Below are 18,331 nucleotides of genomic sequence, written 5' to 3'. Positions count from 1 at the left end.
GAGGCGGCAGCAGCTCTGGGATTCGGAGATGCGGAGGGAGAAGAGATGGGAGTGGGGAGGGGATGTTTGTGCAGGGTGTGAGTTCTTGGTAAAATGCAGGATGCTGCTGCCTCCATTGTGTTCGGGGAGTCTGGCCTGAGCAGCTGTTGCTCCCCGATAGAGTCATTTTATTCACTATTTCTCTTATCTTCTGCACTGGTTTTTGTCCCCTTTTCTCTCTAAAGCTCCAATGTTTGTTTAAAACCTCCTCAGATTTGGGGCGTTTTCTCACCCATTTTATCTGCAGGGTTTGTCCTTGCTTGGGTGGCAGATTGTTGCCCTGAGTCATTCCCCAAATGGGAAGAGAGTTAGCAGGTGCCACTTGGGACAACCCAGAGATGCAGCTGCCTCTGGGATTGGCAGAACCTAGAATGTCCATTAGCAGGGAAAAATCCTGGGGGGAATTGGCTTGTGGAATGAACAAATACCCCATCTGAATGCTCTCACATTGCCCTTCTCGCCCTGGCAGGCTACAGAATAACATCCAGGTTTCACTCCAGATCATCCCCTCCTCCCAGGGGGAAGGAAATGGCTGCAATGGAGCTGGCTCAGGTAAGGCATTGTCAGGGGCTGGTGTTGGGTTCTGCTTGGAGGGAGAGAAGCAGTAAATGTATAGGAGGGTGGGAGCTGCTCGAGGTGGTGGGAGGCAGGAACTATCTAGGGTGGGGAAGGGGAGGGGACCGGATGTGACAAACCTGCTGAGACTTGTGTAATCTGGGGCCTACTTTTAAAGAATAGGAGTGGAATGTCCCCTCTTTGTGGAAGAGGAAATAACCCCTTGGCCAGGGCTGGGAAAACTTCCCAGATTCCCAGTGCTGGAGCCTGAATCTATCAGTTAGCCAGTTTTTAAACTATGCTGTGTTTATTTTGTATCATTCTAGTTTTTTTTTTAATCAAAATATTGTACTGAACCAAGTCAGGTGTCTCACAGAAGTCTCAGTATATTAAATCAATACTCTTAGCTTCAGCTGTTCCCTGGGGGTTTTCAGAAAATGCAGAGCAATTCTGTCTGATCAGGGAGTAATGCAAGGAAGTGTGCTCCTGTCTAACGCTGCAGTGTTTAGATTTAAGTACATACAGACAAACAGTAGATTTAGAACATCCCAGCCTAAATTCTGGGACGGTATTGAGCAATCAGCGACGGGTCAGTGCCGGCCAAACGCCTCCCTGCCAGGGAGTAAACATGACAGGAAAGATTTCTCTCCAAGGATGGCTCCCGCTGACTGCTCCAAAGGACACTCTTATCTAAACATCTTAGAGCCGACTTCTACAAGACACATAGGTCATAATGACCCCTACTGGCTCATCACTTCTCATAACTTTCAATAAACTTCTAATACCAGAGGCGTCTACACTCAAGGTTTTCATCCGCATATCTTCCGTCATTCCCACTTATTTACTTTTCTCTCCCCTCCTCCCAATCTGATTAGCAGAAAATGCCAGCTGGTTTTCACCCTGCCCCTAAAAGCCTGTTTTTCAAATTAACTCTTAACTAGGTTGTGTTCTAATCCACTAATTCCTGGTGGCTGAATGCATACAATAGGGTTGCAATCAGCTTGATCATATTCTGGGGTATACACAAATTTGTCACCATCAAATCCAGGGCAACATATCAACCAGTCTTCTGGCCTCATCCAATAAGGATATCCAGGTAGTTTGATAGGATCTATTTTCCCTAAACATTTGTTGATTAGTACTAATTATATTACCCCCCTTTAATTCTTCATTAATTAAATCTATATTCACTGCTCCGTTCTCTTGCCCAGTATCGATGTCAGTCTAACACTCTTGTAATTAGCTGGGTCACCTCTTTTACACTTTTTAAATATTGGCAGAGTATTAGCTTTATTCCCATTTTCTGGAATTTCCCCAGAGTTCCAAGTCCTAATGAAAATCATCATTAACAGTCCACCACGCTCCTCCGCCAGGTCTTTTACAAGTCTTGGATACAAGTTATCTGGACCTGCTGATTTAAACATGTCTAACTTTAGTAGCTGCTGTTTAAGGTCCTCGGGCGTTATTACTGGAAAGGAAAGAGTCATCCTCATCATTATATAATAGGACTACATCTGTTTTTCCCCCAAAATCTAAGAGAGAAATGCTTACTGAACACTTACCTCTTCGGCATATTTTGTGTGCGCTACTTCTGCCATTTCTGTCTAATAATGGACCAATACCATTGTTAGGATTCTTTTTTACTTATACTTCGAAAAACTTCCTTCTGGTTTTCCTTGGCTCTGCTGGCTATATAGTTCTGTTTGCTTCCCTTACCTGTCTGCTACATTTCCAACCTTCTGGCTTATATACACTTTCCTATTGACTTCTCCTTTCTTCCATCTGTTTTGCTGAGAAGGGGTTGGGATTCCTACCAGGGGGCTGTCTCTGGACACTGCTGGAGGCTCCATCTCCTGTACCAAGCTCTGGCTTGTAGGTGTGAGAGAAATATGACGACCCTGCCTCCATCTGTCAGCTGGGAGACACAAAGGTTCTCTCTTTCTACCCTCTGATGCCTCCTGGCTGCTCTAGGCAAGGTGGGGTGGGACTCTGTTAACATGTGCCTCCCGGAGCTTCCATTTCCCTGGTGCTGCTGTTCCATGAACAGTGGGGTTGTGAGTGGGGCAGCAGGTACTGAGAGTTGGACTCTTGCTCTTTCAGGGGCGGGTGACTTTCGAGGAGGTGGCTGTGTATTTCACCAGGGAAGAGTGGGCTCTGCTAGACCCCACTCAGAGAGCCCTCTACAGGGATGTCATGCAGGAGAACTACGAGACGGTGGTCTTGCTGGGTAAGGAGTCCTCTCCCCTGGGTTATTAGAAGCTGTGGGGTCTCTAAAGAACCTGAGCAGCAATAACTTTATACCTTTACTTACACTACTCCTGGGGGAATTTGGCACCAAAATATTAAATTCTATGCACAATATTTTATAATTCTGCATTTTTGGGGTCAAAATAATGCAATAGAATCCAGCTCGTTTCAGTTATTTTGGTAATTTATTTATACTACAATAGAATGGATGGCGAATGGGAGCATGGGAGGAAATCACCAACCCCCCTCAGTCTAATAGGAATGTAGCTCGTATTGACTCATTACTTGTAATGATTAGTCGACACATGGATGCAGCCATATGCTGAGTTCATGGAGCACGTTTTGATAGGAATTTTTTTCAGTCCAAAGATTTAGACCAGTTCTAATCACTAAAGCACCATAAGAATTTATAAGGCCACACTGTCCTTTAGAATAAGATTCCTTTACACCACTCTGGCAACCTGGGCCTTAACATTTGTACACCTGTTTTATACTCCTGGGGGAATTCACTAAGAACAATGGGAACAATTCAGAAATGCCCCAAGCCCCTACCCCTCCACGCCAAGCATGCTGCAGTAGCGAGCAAGAGGGACAGTTTCTCTCTCTCACAAACACACACACGACTACCCACCCCACACCCTCAGGCGGTGATTTATGTCTCTTATCGGCTGCTCTGGGTGCCCAAACTGCCCTGTCTGCACTGCCAGGGAGTGGGCAAATGACCGCTCTTGTGGCTTCTCTTTGCTTCCCCATCAATAGTCATTTTTCTGCGGGTAAGCAAAGAAATCTGCGGGGGCCATGAATTCTGTGCACGTGCACTGATGCAGAATTCCCTCAGGAGTAATCAAACAAGTTTTGACAAGTTTCCTTGCCCACGTTTTTTGACCTTATCTCCCACCTGCTGGTACAATTTTTTGGACATTTGCATTTCTGGTTCTGTCAGTCATTTAAAAATTGTATTTAAAGTATTCTTACTGGATGCATTAAAATACATTAATCACTGTAGCTTTCATGCCTTTTCCTCATTGTAAGAGGAAAATATACTGTCTGTACAATTCTAAATTAAGTTGCGTAAATAGGTGTATGACTCCTGCATGGCTTGTGTGACAGTCAGATGAGCTCCTCTTTTGATAGGAGAGCCTATAATGTTGGCATTCAGGACCCCACATGTGAAGGGAGAACAGAGCTGTGGGAGGGGAGGAGAAGTGGGGAGTAGATAATTCTGGGGTGCCAGGACATGGGGAGGGTATGTGCATTATTAGAGCTAAGCAGCAGCAGGGAGGGAGGAGGTTGTGAGAGACGAGGAGGGAACACAAGAATCTCCCAAGGTGCCAGGAGGTGGTGCTGGCTGAGAGTAATGGGACGAAGGGGAGGGGAGTGTGGAGGAAGGGCACCCAGGAAGTGGGCTGGGTGGGTCAGTGGGAGGGAGGAGAGGTTTGGGGATCTAGAGCTGTGGGGGATCCCAGACCTTTAACCTCGAATCCCTACCCAAGCCTTGTTGGTTTAGAGCCTGCACTCCAGTTTTATTTCTGTTCAGTTTCACTTCATTATACATTTCTCCTCCCCCCAAATATTATTATTTTAACTCTTGACCTCCCTCTCTCTCACTCATTACCCCCCTCCCCATATAACCTCCCCATCTCTATGCACAGCGACCCTGGCCACCGATTCTGAGTCCTTGCTGCATTCCTCCTGCCCATAGCAGGGCCCCTACCCATGCACAAATGGGCACTTTGTTGATGATGTCACAGGGCGGTAGTGTAGCCTGTACAATTTTTTATGCCTACGTATTGGGGTGCAGCTCGCCCTTGTACATGGCCACTCAAAGTTAATTCTGAAGATGAAATTTTGGTGTAACAGGCACAAATTTTATTTAATACAGACAGTTATAATAGGCAAGGATCAATACACATAACAATTAGAATAAGGTAAGTGTAGTAAAAAGGGTCCTGCACTGTTGATACTTATCTTGCACAATGCGTACCTACAAGTTATGGACACCATTGGAAACACAGATCGAGGCGCAAGGAAGCCCATCAGAAGGGAGGCCCTGCTTCAGTTTACACTGTCTCAGGGACCCGACAAACCTGCAAAAGTGGTAACTGGGTGAGGTATTTTATCCCCTTCCTTATGGTAATAGGATGGCGATATACCATATCTGCTTCTTTACTCTGATTACAATAATGGCCATGCTTCCCCTGCCTATACGTGGCTTTTGGGAAGTCCATAATTAAGCATCAAGCCTAAATACTCATGATTTACATCACTTATTTATTAATAATTCCAATATATGAATGCGTCCAACTGCTGAGATACTGCATAGCAACCTAATTGCTAGAGCCTGCCCCAGACTTCCTTCTTTCAGAATCCTGTGGCGCGTTGCACCTGCTTCTAGTTACTTGTTAGTCTTGCAAAATGAGGGTGCGAAATATCTGAGCTGGGATTGTCTCCTTAGGCCCATTCAGCTAAATCCCAGACTTCAGCATAACTGCTCCCACAAAGCTTCAGCCTAATAGAACAGGCCTTTAACTGTAGCAAGCTTAATAACCCGTTTATGATGTTCACCTGCTTGCCCCCTCCACACATGTTCCAAGCTAGTAAACCATTCTCTGCCTGTCCCGTTTTACCTCTGGCTGGCAGAACAGTGCCCACGAGACATGAAACTGGGGCATTAAATCAGGTCAGGGTCAACAGGAGTAAGAGTTTGGAAAGAGTCTTGTCCCCCCTTTCCCCATCTGCAGCAACCACAAGCTGTCTTCCCTCCAGGCTCCTTTCATCTCTGAGCCTGTCCCTCCTGAGGTTGCGTGGCCCAGTTCTTGTTTCTTACCTTCTCCTTTTCCAGAAGAATTAGAGGCTGTTGTTCCTGAATTTTAGTGCTTAATTCCACAGCCTTCTCCTCACACTGGGGGAGTTTAATTCTCCCTCCCATTACACCCGAGTCACTAGATTTCCTAATGCCCCAAAATGTGCTTTTGCGATGTCACAGTTCTGGTAACGTAATGGAGTCAGCACCCGCTTCTCACAAGCGCCCCCCCTAGTTCGGTGTGTCCACGGTCTTTAAACCAGTCCCAGACCTGCCACTGGGCCATACTGACAGGACGTCTTCCCTTCGTCTGTTTTGGCCCAAGTCTTCAGCTAGGCCTCCTGACAGTTCAGTGCCCTTCTGGGGATTTACTGATGTCCAATTGTAGGCCCTGCCCCGCTGGCCTCTTGGGAGGGACCCAGGCCCACCCACTCATTACTCCAGGTCCAAGCCTTCACCAATGTCTTACCCTGAGCTGAGGATTTTTCTAAGCTCAGGGCCAGTAGCCAGCCAGGAGTTCTTCCTTGCTCCCCTGATCTCTACTAGCCCTGGGCCATCCAAGATACTGCAGTTCCCTCCGCCAGCCACACTCCTCCAAGGAACTGCACTGTTTCTGGCTCTGTAGCTGCTTTTTATAGGGCCTTCCCGGACCCTGATTGGCTGCTTCCCCTGCAGTCACTCTAGCCTGCTTGGAGGACCTCTCCGCTGCTCCTTATCTGGGATGGGTGTGTCAGGACCCTGAGGTAGCTACACATTTCACCTGCCTCCATGGTCTGCTCAAGGGATGCCCTCTCCGGTATCAGGCCTCTAGCCAGCCCCTCTCTGTGTGTGAGGACCCACATGCCTCTCCTTTCTGACCAGAGTTTGAGGATTGCAGCTTGTCCTCCGCTGTGTTCGCTGGACTAATGTCCAGTTCCTGTGGTTTACTTTCTCTCCAACGGCTGTGAGCAGTGTGTGTGTGTGTGGGGGGGGGAAATTTTGGTGATACTTCTATGATGAAAATACACCCCTCAGTTTCCCTCTGTGGTTAGTATTGCTATGATTATAAAGAGCAGGAGACATCAGGTGTTTTTTCATGTAGCTGTCATGGGGTGATATGAATGGATCATTAGGGCCCTACCAAATTCACGGTCGGTTTTGGTCAGTTTCACGGTCATAGGACTTTAAATTTCACAGTTTTAGATACTTAAATCTAAAATTTCACAGTGTTCTAACTGTGGGGGTCCCAGCCTAAAAGAGGATCATGGAGGATATGGGAAGCGGGGTCATAAGACTATTGTACAGTGAGGTGCAGTGTTGCCATCCTTACTTCTGCCATGATGCTGGTGGAAGAGCTGCCTCCAGAGCTGGGTGGCCAGAGACCAGCGGCTGAAATAAAGGTGTCATGGTACAGTATCGCCGCCTTTACTTCTGTGCTGCTGCTGGCTGCGGCGCTGCCTTCAGAGCTGGGTGGCCAGCAGAAGTGCAGGTGGAAATATTGCCACATCCTTACAATAGGCTTGCAACCTCCCCCCACCCACCCTCCCACAATCCCCTGCTGGTTGAGACTCCCAGTTTGAGAAAAGCTGGACTCCCCTGTGAAATCTATATAGGATAGGATAAAAGACCAGATTTAACGGGGGAGACCAGATTTCATGGTCTGTGACGCATTTTTCACAGCCATGAATTTGAGAGGGCTCTAGTCATTAAGGACCACCTGGGACCAACCCACGTCAATGGAATACCTGACCGAGACAAGGGAGTAATTCTCACCTGTCCATGGGAGGATCTCCGCTTGGCTGAGTGAAGCATCCATGGACTCGTTATGTTTTTGGGAGCAGGAAGAACTGGACTCGCAGACACAGGGAACTCTGCCGGAGCGAAGACTAATGGACAGGCACAGGGAAAGGAAACAGAAGCGTTTTCTGCAGCAGCCTGGCTGGGCATTGGCCAGTATGGACTATATTGTCTTCTTCGCTTCTTGGTGCTAATTTAAGGACTTTCCAATGCTGTGGTTCGGTTGACTAATAAACCTGCCTATGTTTTAAAACTGCCCAGTGTCACAGCAGAAACTTGCTGAGGTGGATTGCCAGCAAGTCTCAAGAGCAGCCACTCCCCAGCCTCTGCCCTGGGGAGGGGGGTCAAGTGTCTCCAAGTAGAAATCCAGGGGGGAGAGGGGGCATGATCCTGTGTGCCCGCCTACCCTCTGACCAGCAATTCTGGATATGAAATGTGATTCCAGAAATGAAGAGTGATTTTGGGGGGAAAAATGCAGTAATAGCGACAATTTCCAGAAACTCTGGCCCAAGTCATAACATTAAATACAGTAGTCCCAAGATGTATGCCTGCGTTCATCAGATCTGTCACTCTGCCATCACATAGTTCACTCTGCTGCTGGGTTCTGCCCCTTCCCCCATTCTGTGTCTGTCCTGTCTATTTAGATTGTAAACTCTTCAGGACATGGGCCATCTACTATTCTCTGTTTACACTTGTCGTAGCACAATGGGGACCCACTGTTAGTTGATCCTGAGGCACTAAGGTAATGAATATGATTTATAATCATAATAACTCTCCTGCCACTTTGAGCCAAGGAAGCTTGTCTTGGGATGTTACTGCTTAAAAATGAACTGGGGTTAAAACCATGGAATATTCTTTGTGACAAGTATCCCACAAATTCCACTGACCTCCCTTGTTTTCTTTGCCTGGAGTAGGGTTTCCAGTTTCCAAACCTGATGTGATCTCGCAGCTGGAACGAGGGGAAGAGCCGTGGGTCCCGGACCTCCAGGCCTCTGATAAAGAAGTGCTCCCTAGAGCTGCCTGCACAGGTGAGGAATTGGTTAAACCAACTCAACAACTGTTTAGGAATGCAGGAAACATTCGGGATGCCCTACAAAGACCCTGTGAGCTCTCCAAGTTCAGGATTGTTCCCTGCAGAATAGAATCATTATGGCAGATGTCACTCATGGCTTCCCTCCTACCCTGACTGACAACTGGCAGCAGGTTCCTCCCCTATCTCACTTTTCCCTGAGTGTTCTGATGAGATGCGGACCAAAAGTGGTCCCTTCCTCTCTCCTCTGGGGAAGGGTTTGGGGAAAATCAGCTCCTGATAGGTTTGACCTCCTCAGCTCAAATTTTTGTTCGTTTCACAATTGTTTTGGCTTGTTCATCCCTTTTTCCATTCCTCTCTCTGAGATTTCCTTTCTCTCTGGTGCAGGGAGTGACCTCTGTCTGGATTCTCTCAGTCTCCCATCGGGTGATGGGATGGTGAGTGAGAATGAGGAGAAACCCCAGCAGGATGACGCTGAGCAAGGAGAACCACATGGAACGTTATCAGGGAGATCCAAAGGGAATGTTTCTGGGCGTTGTGCACTCCCAGAAAAAGCAAAAGTCTGTGAGACTCAGCAGAGGCCAGAGAAAAACTTCAGTAGCCACTCAGCCCTTATAACCCGTGACAGAATCCACTTGGAAGAGACACGCTACACGTGCCATGAGTGTGGGAAAAGCTTCAGTCAGAGCTCTGCCCTGATCACACATTGGAGAATCCACACCGGGGAGACGCCCTACACATGTTCTGAGTGCGGGAAAAGCTTCAATCAGAGCTCACACCTTATCACACACAGGAGAATTCACACGGGAGAGACGCCTTACGGATGTTCGGAGTGCGGGAAAAGCTTCAGTCAGAGTTCTGCCCTTATCACACATCAGAGAATCCACACGGGGGAGACGCCCTACACGTGCTCTGAGTGCGGGAAAAGCTTCAATCGTAGCTCAGCCCTTATCAGACATCGGAGAATCCATACGGGAGAAACGCCCTACACCTGCCCTGAGTGCGGGAAAAGCTTTGGCCATAGTTCCGCCCTGATCACACATCAGAGAACCCACACTGGAGAGATGCCCTACGTGTGCGCCGAGTGCGGGAAACGCTTCAGTCAGAGTGCTAACCTTATTAGGCATCGGCGAATCCACACGGGAGAGACTCCCTACATGTGCCCGGAGTGTGGGAAATGCTTCAATCAGCGCTCAGCCCTTACCACGCATCAGAGAATCCACACTGGAGAGACCCCCTACATGTGCTCCGAGTGCGGGAAACGCTTCAGTTATAGCTCAGCTCTCATCACGCATCAGCGAATCCACACAGGGGAGACGCCCTACACGTGCCCCGAGTGCGGGAAAAGCTTCAATCGGAGTTCAAACCTTATCACACATCAGAGAATCCACACTGGCATGTCATCCTACAGATGTTCTGAGTGCGGGAAAAGCTTCAGTCACAGCTCGGCTCTTATTCGACACCGGAGAATCCACACGGGGGAGACGCCCTACACGTGCTCCGAGTGCGGGAAACGCTTCAATCAGAGCTCAAACCTTATCACACATTGGCGAATCCACACGGGAGAGACACCTTATATGTGCTCGGAGTGCGGGAAAAGCTTCAGTCACAGCTCAGCCCTGGTCACACATCAGCGAATCCACACGGGAGAGACGCCCTACGCGTGCTCCGAGTGCGGGAAACGCTTCAGTCAGGGCTCAGCGCTTGCTAGACATCAGAAGAGCCACCTGACACAGAACTAGAATCAATCCCTTCACTAGGACTAGCCAAAGAATTATTTTTTTTTTAATCATATTTGCTAATCCCTACATACTGATTTTTGTACTGTCTTCACTGTGGTCTCTCAGCTCCCCCAGATGATTGCCTGTTTCTGCCTTTTCCGGCTCACCTTCTTTGGGGTCAGTCCTGTGATCTTTTCTATCAGTTGCTTTCCTTTTGAGTCGTAGGAGCATGTGTCCCTCCAGCCAGGAATGTTCGTCAGCTCCAGGTCGGGGGGAGAGGTTTGATCCCAACAAGCTACACTGAGGCAAAAACTCCCTGTGCCTGACGTCCACTAGGACTGTACATGGCGTTGGCAGCACAAGTTAGTGATCTCGGTGTAAAAAGACAATTATAATTGTAGAGCAGATGCAGCCCAGGTGCAGTGGTTGGCATTACCTTCCCCCGTGACCTGACCTAAACAAACCCTGAGCATCACGGTTATACTGTTCCCTCATTTCTTAGTCACTTATTTCTCCCTTTGGGGGCAAATTGTCTCCTTCCCAGTTGCTCTGATGTTGCTTTGGGTGTGCTGGTGAGCAGATATCTCTTCTACCATTTTCCTCGGTTGAAATATATTGAACTATACAAAGAGCAGGAACGGGATTCCCTGATTCTTCCCCACCATGACTATTCCCCCTCAGCCCAGCAGCTTTAGCTTCTGTGTCAACCGCAATGAGTTTATCCTATCCACACGCTATCTTCCCACCTCCCAATCCACGTGATGCGGTGTTCTCTGCTCTCTGTGCTAGGTACTACACTTTGATTCTCAATCAGTCTTGTTGGGGCTGGGGATTCAAGTGTCACAGAGTCGGAGGGGAAATCTGAATGGATCCCAAACACAGGGTATTCATTCTGTGTTTCAAGTCCTGTTTTTTATCTATTGGCAAAGCTGCTTCTGCCCTTTTTCCTGCTGCTCTGGGAGTTTTGTTTACAGGCGGGAAGGATGGCTGTTTTCCCCTGTTATGATGATGGGAAATGTCTTGTAATAAGGTGATGCTGCGTGAAGCAGGTTTGAATACATTGGAGGAGAATGCAGGGCAAGATTCTGTTCCTATTTTGAGTCATTAGTTGTAACCTGCTCTGGAATTTCATTTTATATGAAACTGAAAGTGTCTTAATTACACCTGGAGGAATTCTGAGCCACTGCACACGTGCAGAATTCATGTGTAGCACAGAATTCCCGGTTTCTCGCTTTCCTGAACACCATTTGGTTACATAGTTGCATATTAGTTTTATTTGGCAGCATGTCACTCAGATTTCTTTGGGACTTTGAGACGAGGGACCATTTGCTAAAACAGTAATTTCTTATGATATTTTTTTCTTTCCCCCTCCCCTCCATGATGCCCCGGGGGAAGTTCAAATGCAGTTAGATTATCAGGAGAGAATATTCCAATCTGTTGGGTGTGCTACCAAGGAGACGGTAGCACTTTTACTTTCCATTCTGAAATGGTGAAGAACACCAAAGCACAAACTGTGGAAACAAATGCATATGATCCCCCTGTTGCTCAGTTGGTTAGGTCAGTATTTTGTCTAAAGGGCTGAGAAGAGGATTCCCTAGTAAATGACTTGGAACTAAGCAAAATACCCATGCATTGGGCTCCCAAAGCAGTTGTGGCCCAGGCCCTGCAGGAGGTCGCTCCTGAATATATCTCCTTCCTAATCAGGTGCATGTAGCCTATTTGGGAAATGCAATCCCTAGCTAGGTAGGGATGGCAAAATGAAAGTGACATTTCTCTTCAGCTCACCCCAGGAGATGCTGCAAATGTGTAGGAAATGAAATCCATGTTGAATGTGATATAGCTGCAGAAAGAGACCTGTTTTTAATAGAGACCTGACATTTGGTGTTTTACAGGGATTCTAAGCCACACCTGAATTTAGTCCCTAATTAAAATCTGTGCCACCAGATTAAAGAAAGAAATGGGCATATTTGGGGGAGTTATACCTCACTATTTCAACTTCACATGCGGTGTTGATCAGAGTGAGCGCAGTTTCAAAGTCAAAACAGGAGTATGTCAGGTGTGTCGTGTCTGAAATACTCTTCAGTGTTGCCATCGGCTGGGTAATGCGGCGTACAACAGAAGACATGCCAAGAGGCATTAAATGGACACCCTTCTCATCCCTTGAAGATCTGGACTTGGCAGATGATCTCACTCTCCTATCACATACCCAACACCATATACAAGAAAAAACAAATGGACTCGACACCTTCAGCCAGGAAATTAGACTGAAAATCAACCACAATAAGATGGATCCCATGACCTTTAAATGCCTCAGCATCACCAGTACAGATAGACGATTATGTTCCCACCAACATAGAAGGATTCACATACTTGGGTAGCACCATCAGCCAGGACGGTGGAACAAGCCAGGACATCCAGAACAAAATCAGTAAAGCCAGGAACACCTTCAGGAGCTTAAATACAATCTGGAAATCATCAAAATACAACACCAAAACCAAACTCAAGATTTAACAGAGCTGAGTATTTTCAATATGACTGTATAGTGCCAAATGCAGGGGAATGAGGAAGTCTGACATGTCCAAACTGTCTGCCTTCCATACAACCTGCCTCAGAAAAATCCTGCGCATCTTTTGGCCCAGAACAATCTCAAACCAAGATCTGTTGATACAGTGCAGCCAAGAGGATCTGCACACCATCATTGCCAGGAGGCGCTGGAGATAGATTGTCCAGAACAGCAGTAAGATGGACACCTGAAGGCAAGCGAAAACGAAGCTGCCCATAAACATGTCAAAGAGCTGTGGAAGTCGAGCTGAAAAACCTGGGGCACAGCTTGGAAACCATCGAAAGACTTGCCAGAAACAGACAGGAGTGGAGGAGCTTCCTTCAGAGCCATTCCATGCCTATGGGTCCCAATCTGGCTGCCTTGTTGGACAAGAAGCACTTCCATGCTGGGCAAACAATGGTAGCCAATGAGGGAATGTATCCGATTCCAAGTTCAGACTGCAGGATACACGAATGCTGAGGCCAGAGTCTGTGGTTTGGTCTCTTCGATTTGCTATTAAGTCTAATGCATTTGTATCACTTCTCCTCCTGCTGCTACTTTGAAAGATTAGAAAGTGTGAAAATAGAGCACAGATGGTTTTTCTCATGATGCAGCCTTCCCACGTTGTGTGAGACCCCTTTCACCCACACTTCTGGGAGAAGCCCCAGAGAGAAATGAACTCTCAGAAATGGAAGGCTCCTAGGTTATTGTAGAATGTGACTTCACACAAAGCTCACTGGGTGGAAACAGCCCTATAGATTTATATTTTGTCATCTTAAATTTTTACCAGTGAAAATGGAATTAAACATGAAGTAAATTAGTGTAAAATAAGAGACTGATTATGTGATAACCTGAATTATATTATAAACCTCAAAGTTTTCTTCTTCTCTTCTTGCCCCTTCCTACTATACAGGAAATGGAGGCTAATCCTGAAATTAAACCCTCACTCCAAAGGTATTAGAGTGGGGGAATATGTGAGAGAAGTAGCATGTGTGAGACTAGAGACCCAGTGTGGACTGTAATTATTTCTATTTCAAATGGAATTTATTTTGATAAGCTTTAAAATAAATCTTGTTAAGAGGAAAGTTATTTGAGCCAAGATGTGTAACTTTTTATTAAATTGGTATAACAGTCACAGCTTCTCTTGTTTGCAAAGCAAAGATGTCACGTTGGGCAGGAGATGGATGCATGATGGTAGCTTTTCTGGGTTGGTTGGTTGGTTTTGTTTTTTTAATTTTGTTTTTGTTCTGTTTTTGCAGCCAGTTATTTTTATGGGTGCTGAGGAGGCCAGCTGTTAGAGCACAGCTGTTTAACCCTCAGGTCTGGCTCTGGAATCCTCTCCAGAACTGGCCTTGTGTTTTTTTCAGTTTTGATATTGTTGGGGTTCGCATATGCATACTTCATGCGGTTCACAACAATGGATACTTTGAGAAACCTGCTGGGTTAAGCGGGCCTTTTCCAAACTGACATGGGCCCAAAGTCTGCCTCAATTCAGCTGGATTGGGACACATCTGTATCGAAGGAGTGGTTCACACCTGCTTTGCCTGGAGAGCTCAGTGGAGGTGTGTTCTGTTCACTCCCTCTGACGCCTCTGGCACTGGTCACTCAGGCAGCACACTGGGTTAGATGGTACACAGTATAGCCAGTTTTATGTTCTTATATTATGTAAGCCACCTAAGAGAGACGAGGATCCCAGGACTGATCCCTTCTGAGGAATGAAACATGTTGACAGGCTATGCAGCTTTCACTAATCTCCCTGTACTTGAAAAAGCCTGTCAGCTGTTTAAAGGCCAACTATTCTAATTTCTCTACAATTTACATGCTTCCTCGCATTGTCCTGAGACACACTGCTCAGCATGTGGGTGCAGGGCAGGGTTAGTGGTCTGAAGATGAGGCTAATTGCTCCAGAGATTCCTGAGCTAGAGCCCTCCTGAAACAAGCTTTTGACCAAAAGCACCTTGCTCTGATAACATTTCCCTGCACACATCTGCGGCTCAGACTCTGGTTCTGATTACGACACGTAGCTCAGCTGGTGTACAGTGCACACTGCCCGTTTCGGGGAGCAGTGTTAACCAAGGGAATAACCGTACAACTCGGAACTTCAGATCAGCAAAAGCCAACCTGATAAAAACAGAAGAACGGCCACACTGGGTCAGAACAGTGGTCCCATCTGGTGCAGTATCCTGTCTTCTGCTAGTAGCCAAGCCCAGCTGCTTCAGAGGGAATGAACAGAAGAAGATACAGGTACTCACAGCACATCGCAGTCAGAGGCTTAGGGACACCCAGAGCATGGGGTTGCATCTCTGACCATCTTGGCAAAGCCATTGATGGACCTATTCTCCATGAACTTACCTATCATGATTTTATATCCCCCCCTTAGTTGTCTCTTTTCCAAGCTGAACCCACCCAGACTGTTTCATCTCTCCTCATAGGGATGCTGCTCCATAACACACATCATTTTTGTTGTCCTTCTCCGCACCTTTTCCAATTCTAATATATCCCTTTTTGAGATGGGGTGACCAGAAATGCATGCAGTACTTAGGGTGGGGCACAGCATGGATTTATCTAGTGGCATTATGATATTTTCTGCCTTATTACCTACCACTGCATGAATGGTTCCTAGCATTTTGTCAGCTTTTTTGACTGTCATGGCACATTGAGTGGATGTTTTCAGACAGCCATCAGCAATGACACCAAGATCTCTTTCTCGAGTGGTAACAGCTAATTTACACACCATCGTTTGATACGTAGAGTTGGGATTATGTTGTCTAATCTGCATTACTTTGCATTTATGAAGCCCAGGCAACAACATGGTAGATGAAATTCAATCACCCCATTTTTTAGAACCCTTTGTACCTCTTTACAGTCTGCTTTGGATTTAACTATCTTGGGTAACTTTGCATCATCTGCAAACTTTGTCACCTCACTGTTTCCAGCTCATTTATGAATATGTTGAACAAGAGTAGGCCCAGTACAGATCCCTGGGGACCCCGCTCTTTACCTCTCTCTACTGTGAAAACTGACCACTGATTCCTACCCTCTGTTTCCTGTCTTTTAACCAGTTACTGACCCATCTCTCTTGTTACTCCTGGGGGGATTCTGCATGGAATAGGGCAGGGGGAGAGGCATGTGGGAGTGAAGGGAGGAGGATGGAGAAGATAAGGGAATAGGGGAATCGCAGGGGGAAGTGGGGGGCCTGGTATGTGGTGTCCCCCTGGCAGCAGCTGGGGCTCCCCCATCAAACCTTCACCCAGACAAGCCCCATCCCCTTACACCTGGACCCCACCTACAAGCCTCCCACCCCACTGAGCCCCAACCAGCTGCACCTAGATCCCCACCCCATCAAGCCCCACTCCCCCAGCACCTGGACCCTCCCCAGCCCCCACAACCAGCCCCCCCTTGTCAAGCCCCATCTCCCCACACCCAGAGCCCACCGCTGAGCCCAACCACCATCACCTGGATCCCCTGCAGAATCCCATTGCTCTGGCACCCAGAATCCTCTCCCCACCTCAACAAGCCCCTATGCATCCAGATCTCCCACTGAGCCACCTGCCCCCAGCCTGCCCCACACAGGAACCTCTCACTCCACACCTGCATCTCCCCACACTAAACTCCTCCACACTTGGATCCTGTTGGGATGAGCCTGCCTGGCCACACCTGGTGCACCTGGCACAGGGGGGCAGGGCCCCGGGGTGTTTCTGGGGCAGGCCCAGCCCTTGCACTGTGTCAGGGTCAGGTGCAGCCCTACTGCTGAGTTTCTGTACTGGGGGATGTGGGGGCTTCAGGCCGCTCTCCCACCTCAATGCAGCCAGTGACCTGTGCTCCCCACCGCCATGCTGGTGCCACATTTATTTATTGACAAATAAACTTTGCAGAATTTTGCAGAATTTTTAAAAATTGCGTGCAATTTTTTTTCCTGTGCATAACTCACTCAGGAGTACCTTATGCTAGGACTGCTTACTTTACTAAAGAGTCTTTGGTGGGGATCTTGTCAAAATCTTTCTGAAATTCCAAGTACACTGGATCCCCCCATCCACGTGTGTTGAGCCACTCAGAGAATTCTAATAGATTGGTGAGGTGTGATTTCTCTTTACAAAAACCACGTTAACGCTTACCGAACAAATCGTTTTCATCTGTGTGTCATCGTTCTCTCATTTATTATGGTTTTCAACCAATGCGCCTGGTACTGATTTTAGGTGGATCAGCCTCTAACTGCCAGGATTGCCTCTGGAGCCCTTTAAAACAATCAATATGATGTTAGCTATCTCCAGTCGTCTTGTACAGTGGCTGATTTCAGTGGTAGGTTACATACTGCCGTCAGTAGTTGTGCACTTTTCATATTCAGGTTCCTTCAGCACTATTGAGTGACTACCATGGAACCCAGCTGACTTATTAATATTTAAATCATCACGTTGTTCCAAAACCTCCTCTATAGACAACCCAATCTGGAACATTTCCGCAGATTTGCCACCTAAAAAGAATGGTTCAGTGTTGGAAGGTCCCTCACACCCTCTGCAGTGGAGACTGATGCTGTACAGGGAGATTTTGGCAAACCAGTAAAGTGCCTGAAACCACCATTGCTTATTGCTAAAAGCAGCCCAGTCAGCAGGCAGTAAAATGGCCATGCAGCAGCTTCGGCTTAACCAAGGCAGGAGGGGAGGGGGGGTTTTGGGTGCCACAGAAAGGGCAGCAGCAAAGAGTCCTGTGGCACCTTATAGACTAACAGACGATTTGGAGCATGAGCTTTCGTGGGTGAATACCCACTTCGTCAGATGCATGCAGAAAGGGCAGCTTGACCCCGCCTCCTTCCTGATAAGAATTGTGTCGAAGTTGCTGATAAGTGCATTCTAGAAGAGCAGGCGGTGCCCTCAGAAGCGTGTCTGACAGGGTCTCAAGGCTGCAAACTCTGGGGAAAAAAACCACAGCTGGTTAATCGATGACCAGAAGGAAACCTCTTGCTTGACCATTGAAACTGCTTAACAAGGTTTCTTTCAGTGACATGTAATTGTATTACTAATGTATAAATAATGGGGGTGGGGAGTTTGAGGATTGCTCTCTCTCTCCCTCTGGATGAATCTTTTGTTCCCCACCAGCAGACAGACTGCGAGCTGCTGTAATTTGCTACCAGCAGCAGCTACTTATACATATGGTTGTTCCTATTTGATGACTTGTCCTAATTTGCTAAAACTTGACAGTGGTGACGGTATGCAGCCAGATGCACTGATCAGGGACTTTTTGTTTCTGTAAAATATTTCACTGAATCAAGCCTCCTGCAGCACCTCGGTTGTTGACATCAGGCAGAGAGGAGCTGGGGTGACTAGGCATTGGGGTGCCTGTGCCTTTAAGACCCCAGCCCTGGGAAGCTCGTGCTGAGAGGTGCTGTCGGTGGGAGGGGAAATGAAAAAGCCCCTCTGTACTCCCATATTTTTGCAAACACGAGTGTCTCAGCCCACCAAGGTAACTGTTACCCCCTCTGCCCCAGCCTCTGTCACCATCTGGCAGCTCCTTCCCCCGGGGCTTAACCCCATGCTCCATTTTCCCATCACCGATTTTGCACCTCAGCCCCCTCCTAACCCTGCCTCTTGACCCCCCGCAGGCCATTTCCACCCCCTCCTCAG

General features: G+C 47.5%; 2 protein-coding genes across 50 annotated transcripts in view; one reads left to right on the top strand and one right to left on the bottom strand.

Annotated features, from left to right (window-relative positions):
- LOC127039340 (zinc finger protein 135-like) overlaps window positions 1-10,435 on the top strand; it is a 154,088-nt gene extending 143,653 nt beyond the window's left edge. For 4 of the 11 annotated variants that reach the window (XM_050932807.1, XM_050932814.1, XM_050932816.1 and 1 more), the window contains 4 exons: window positions 509-591; window positions 2,695-2,821; window positions 8,332-8,448; window positions 8,838-10,435. In XM_050932807.1, the coding sequence (XP_050788764.1) occupies window positions 509-591; window positions 2,695-2,821; window positions 8,332-8,448; window positions 8,838-10,192 (1,682 nt within the window). In that variant the 3' untranslated portion in view covers window positions 10,193-10,435. The remainder of the gene's footprint in view (window positions 1-508; window positions 592-2,694; window positions 2,822-8,331; window positions 8,449-8,837) is intronic. The other 7 variants (XM_050932815.1, XM_050932818.1, XM_050932813.1 and 4 more) reach the window with 5 other exon arrangements.
- Window positions 1-18,331, bottom strand: part of LOC127039342 (zinc finger protein 501-like) — a 259,420-nt gene that overhangs the window by 53,082 nt on the left and 188,007 nt on the right. The gene's annotated exons all lie outside the window — the stretch shown is intronic.

Source organism: Gopherus flavomarginatus, chromosome 23, assembly GCF_025201925.1.
Source record: "Gopherus flavomarginatus isolate rGopFla2 chromosome 23, rGopFla2.mat.asm, whole genome shotgun sequence".
Taxonomy (NCBI): Eukaryota; Metazoa; Chordata; order Testudines; family Testudinidae; genus Gopherus; species Gopherus flavomarginatus.
The sequence above is the reverse complement of the archived record's forward strand: the minus strand, read 5'-3'. Positions and strand labels throughout refer to the sequence as shown.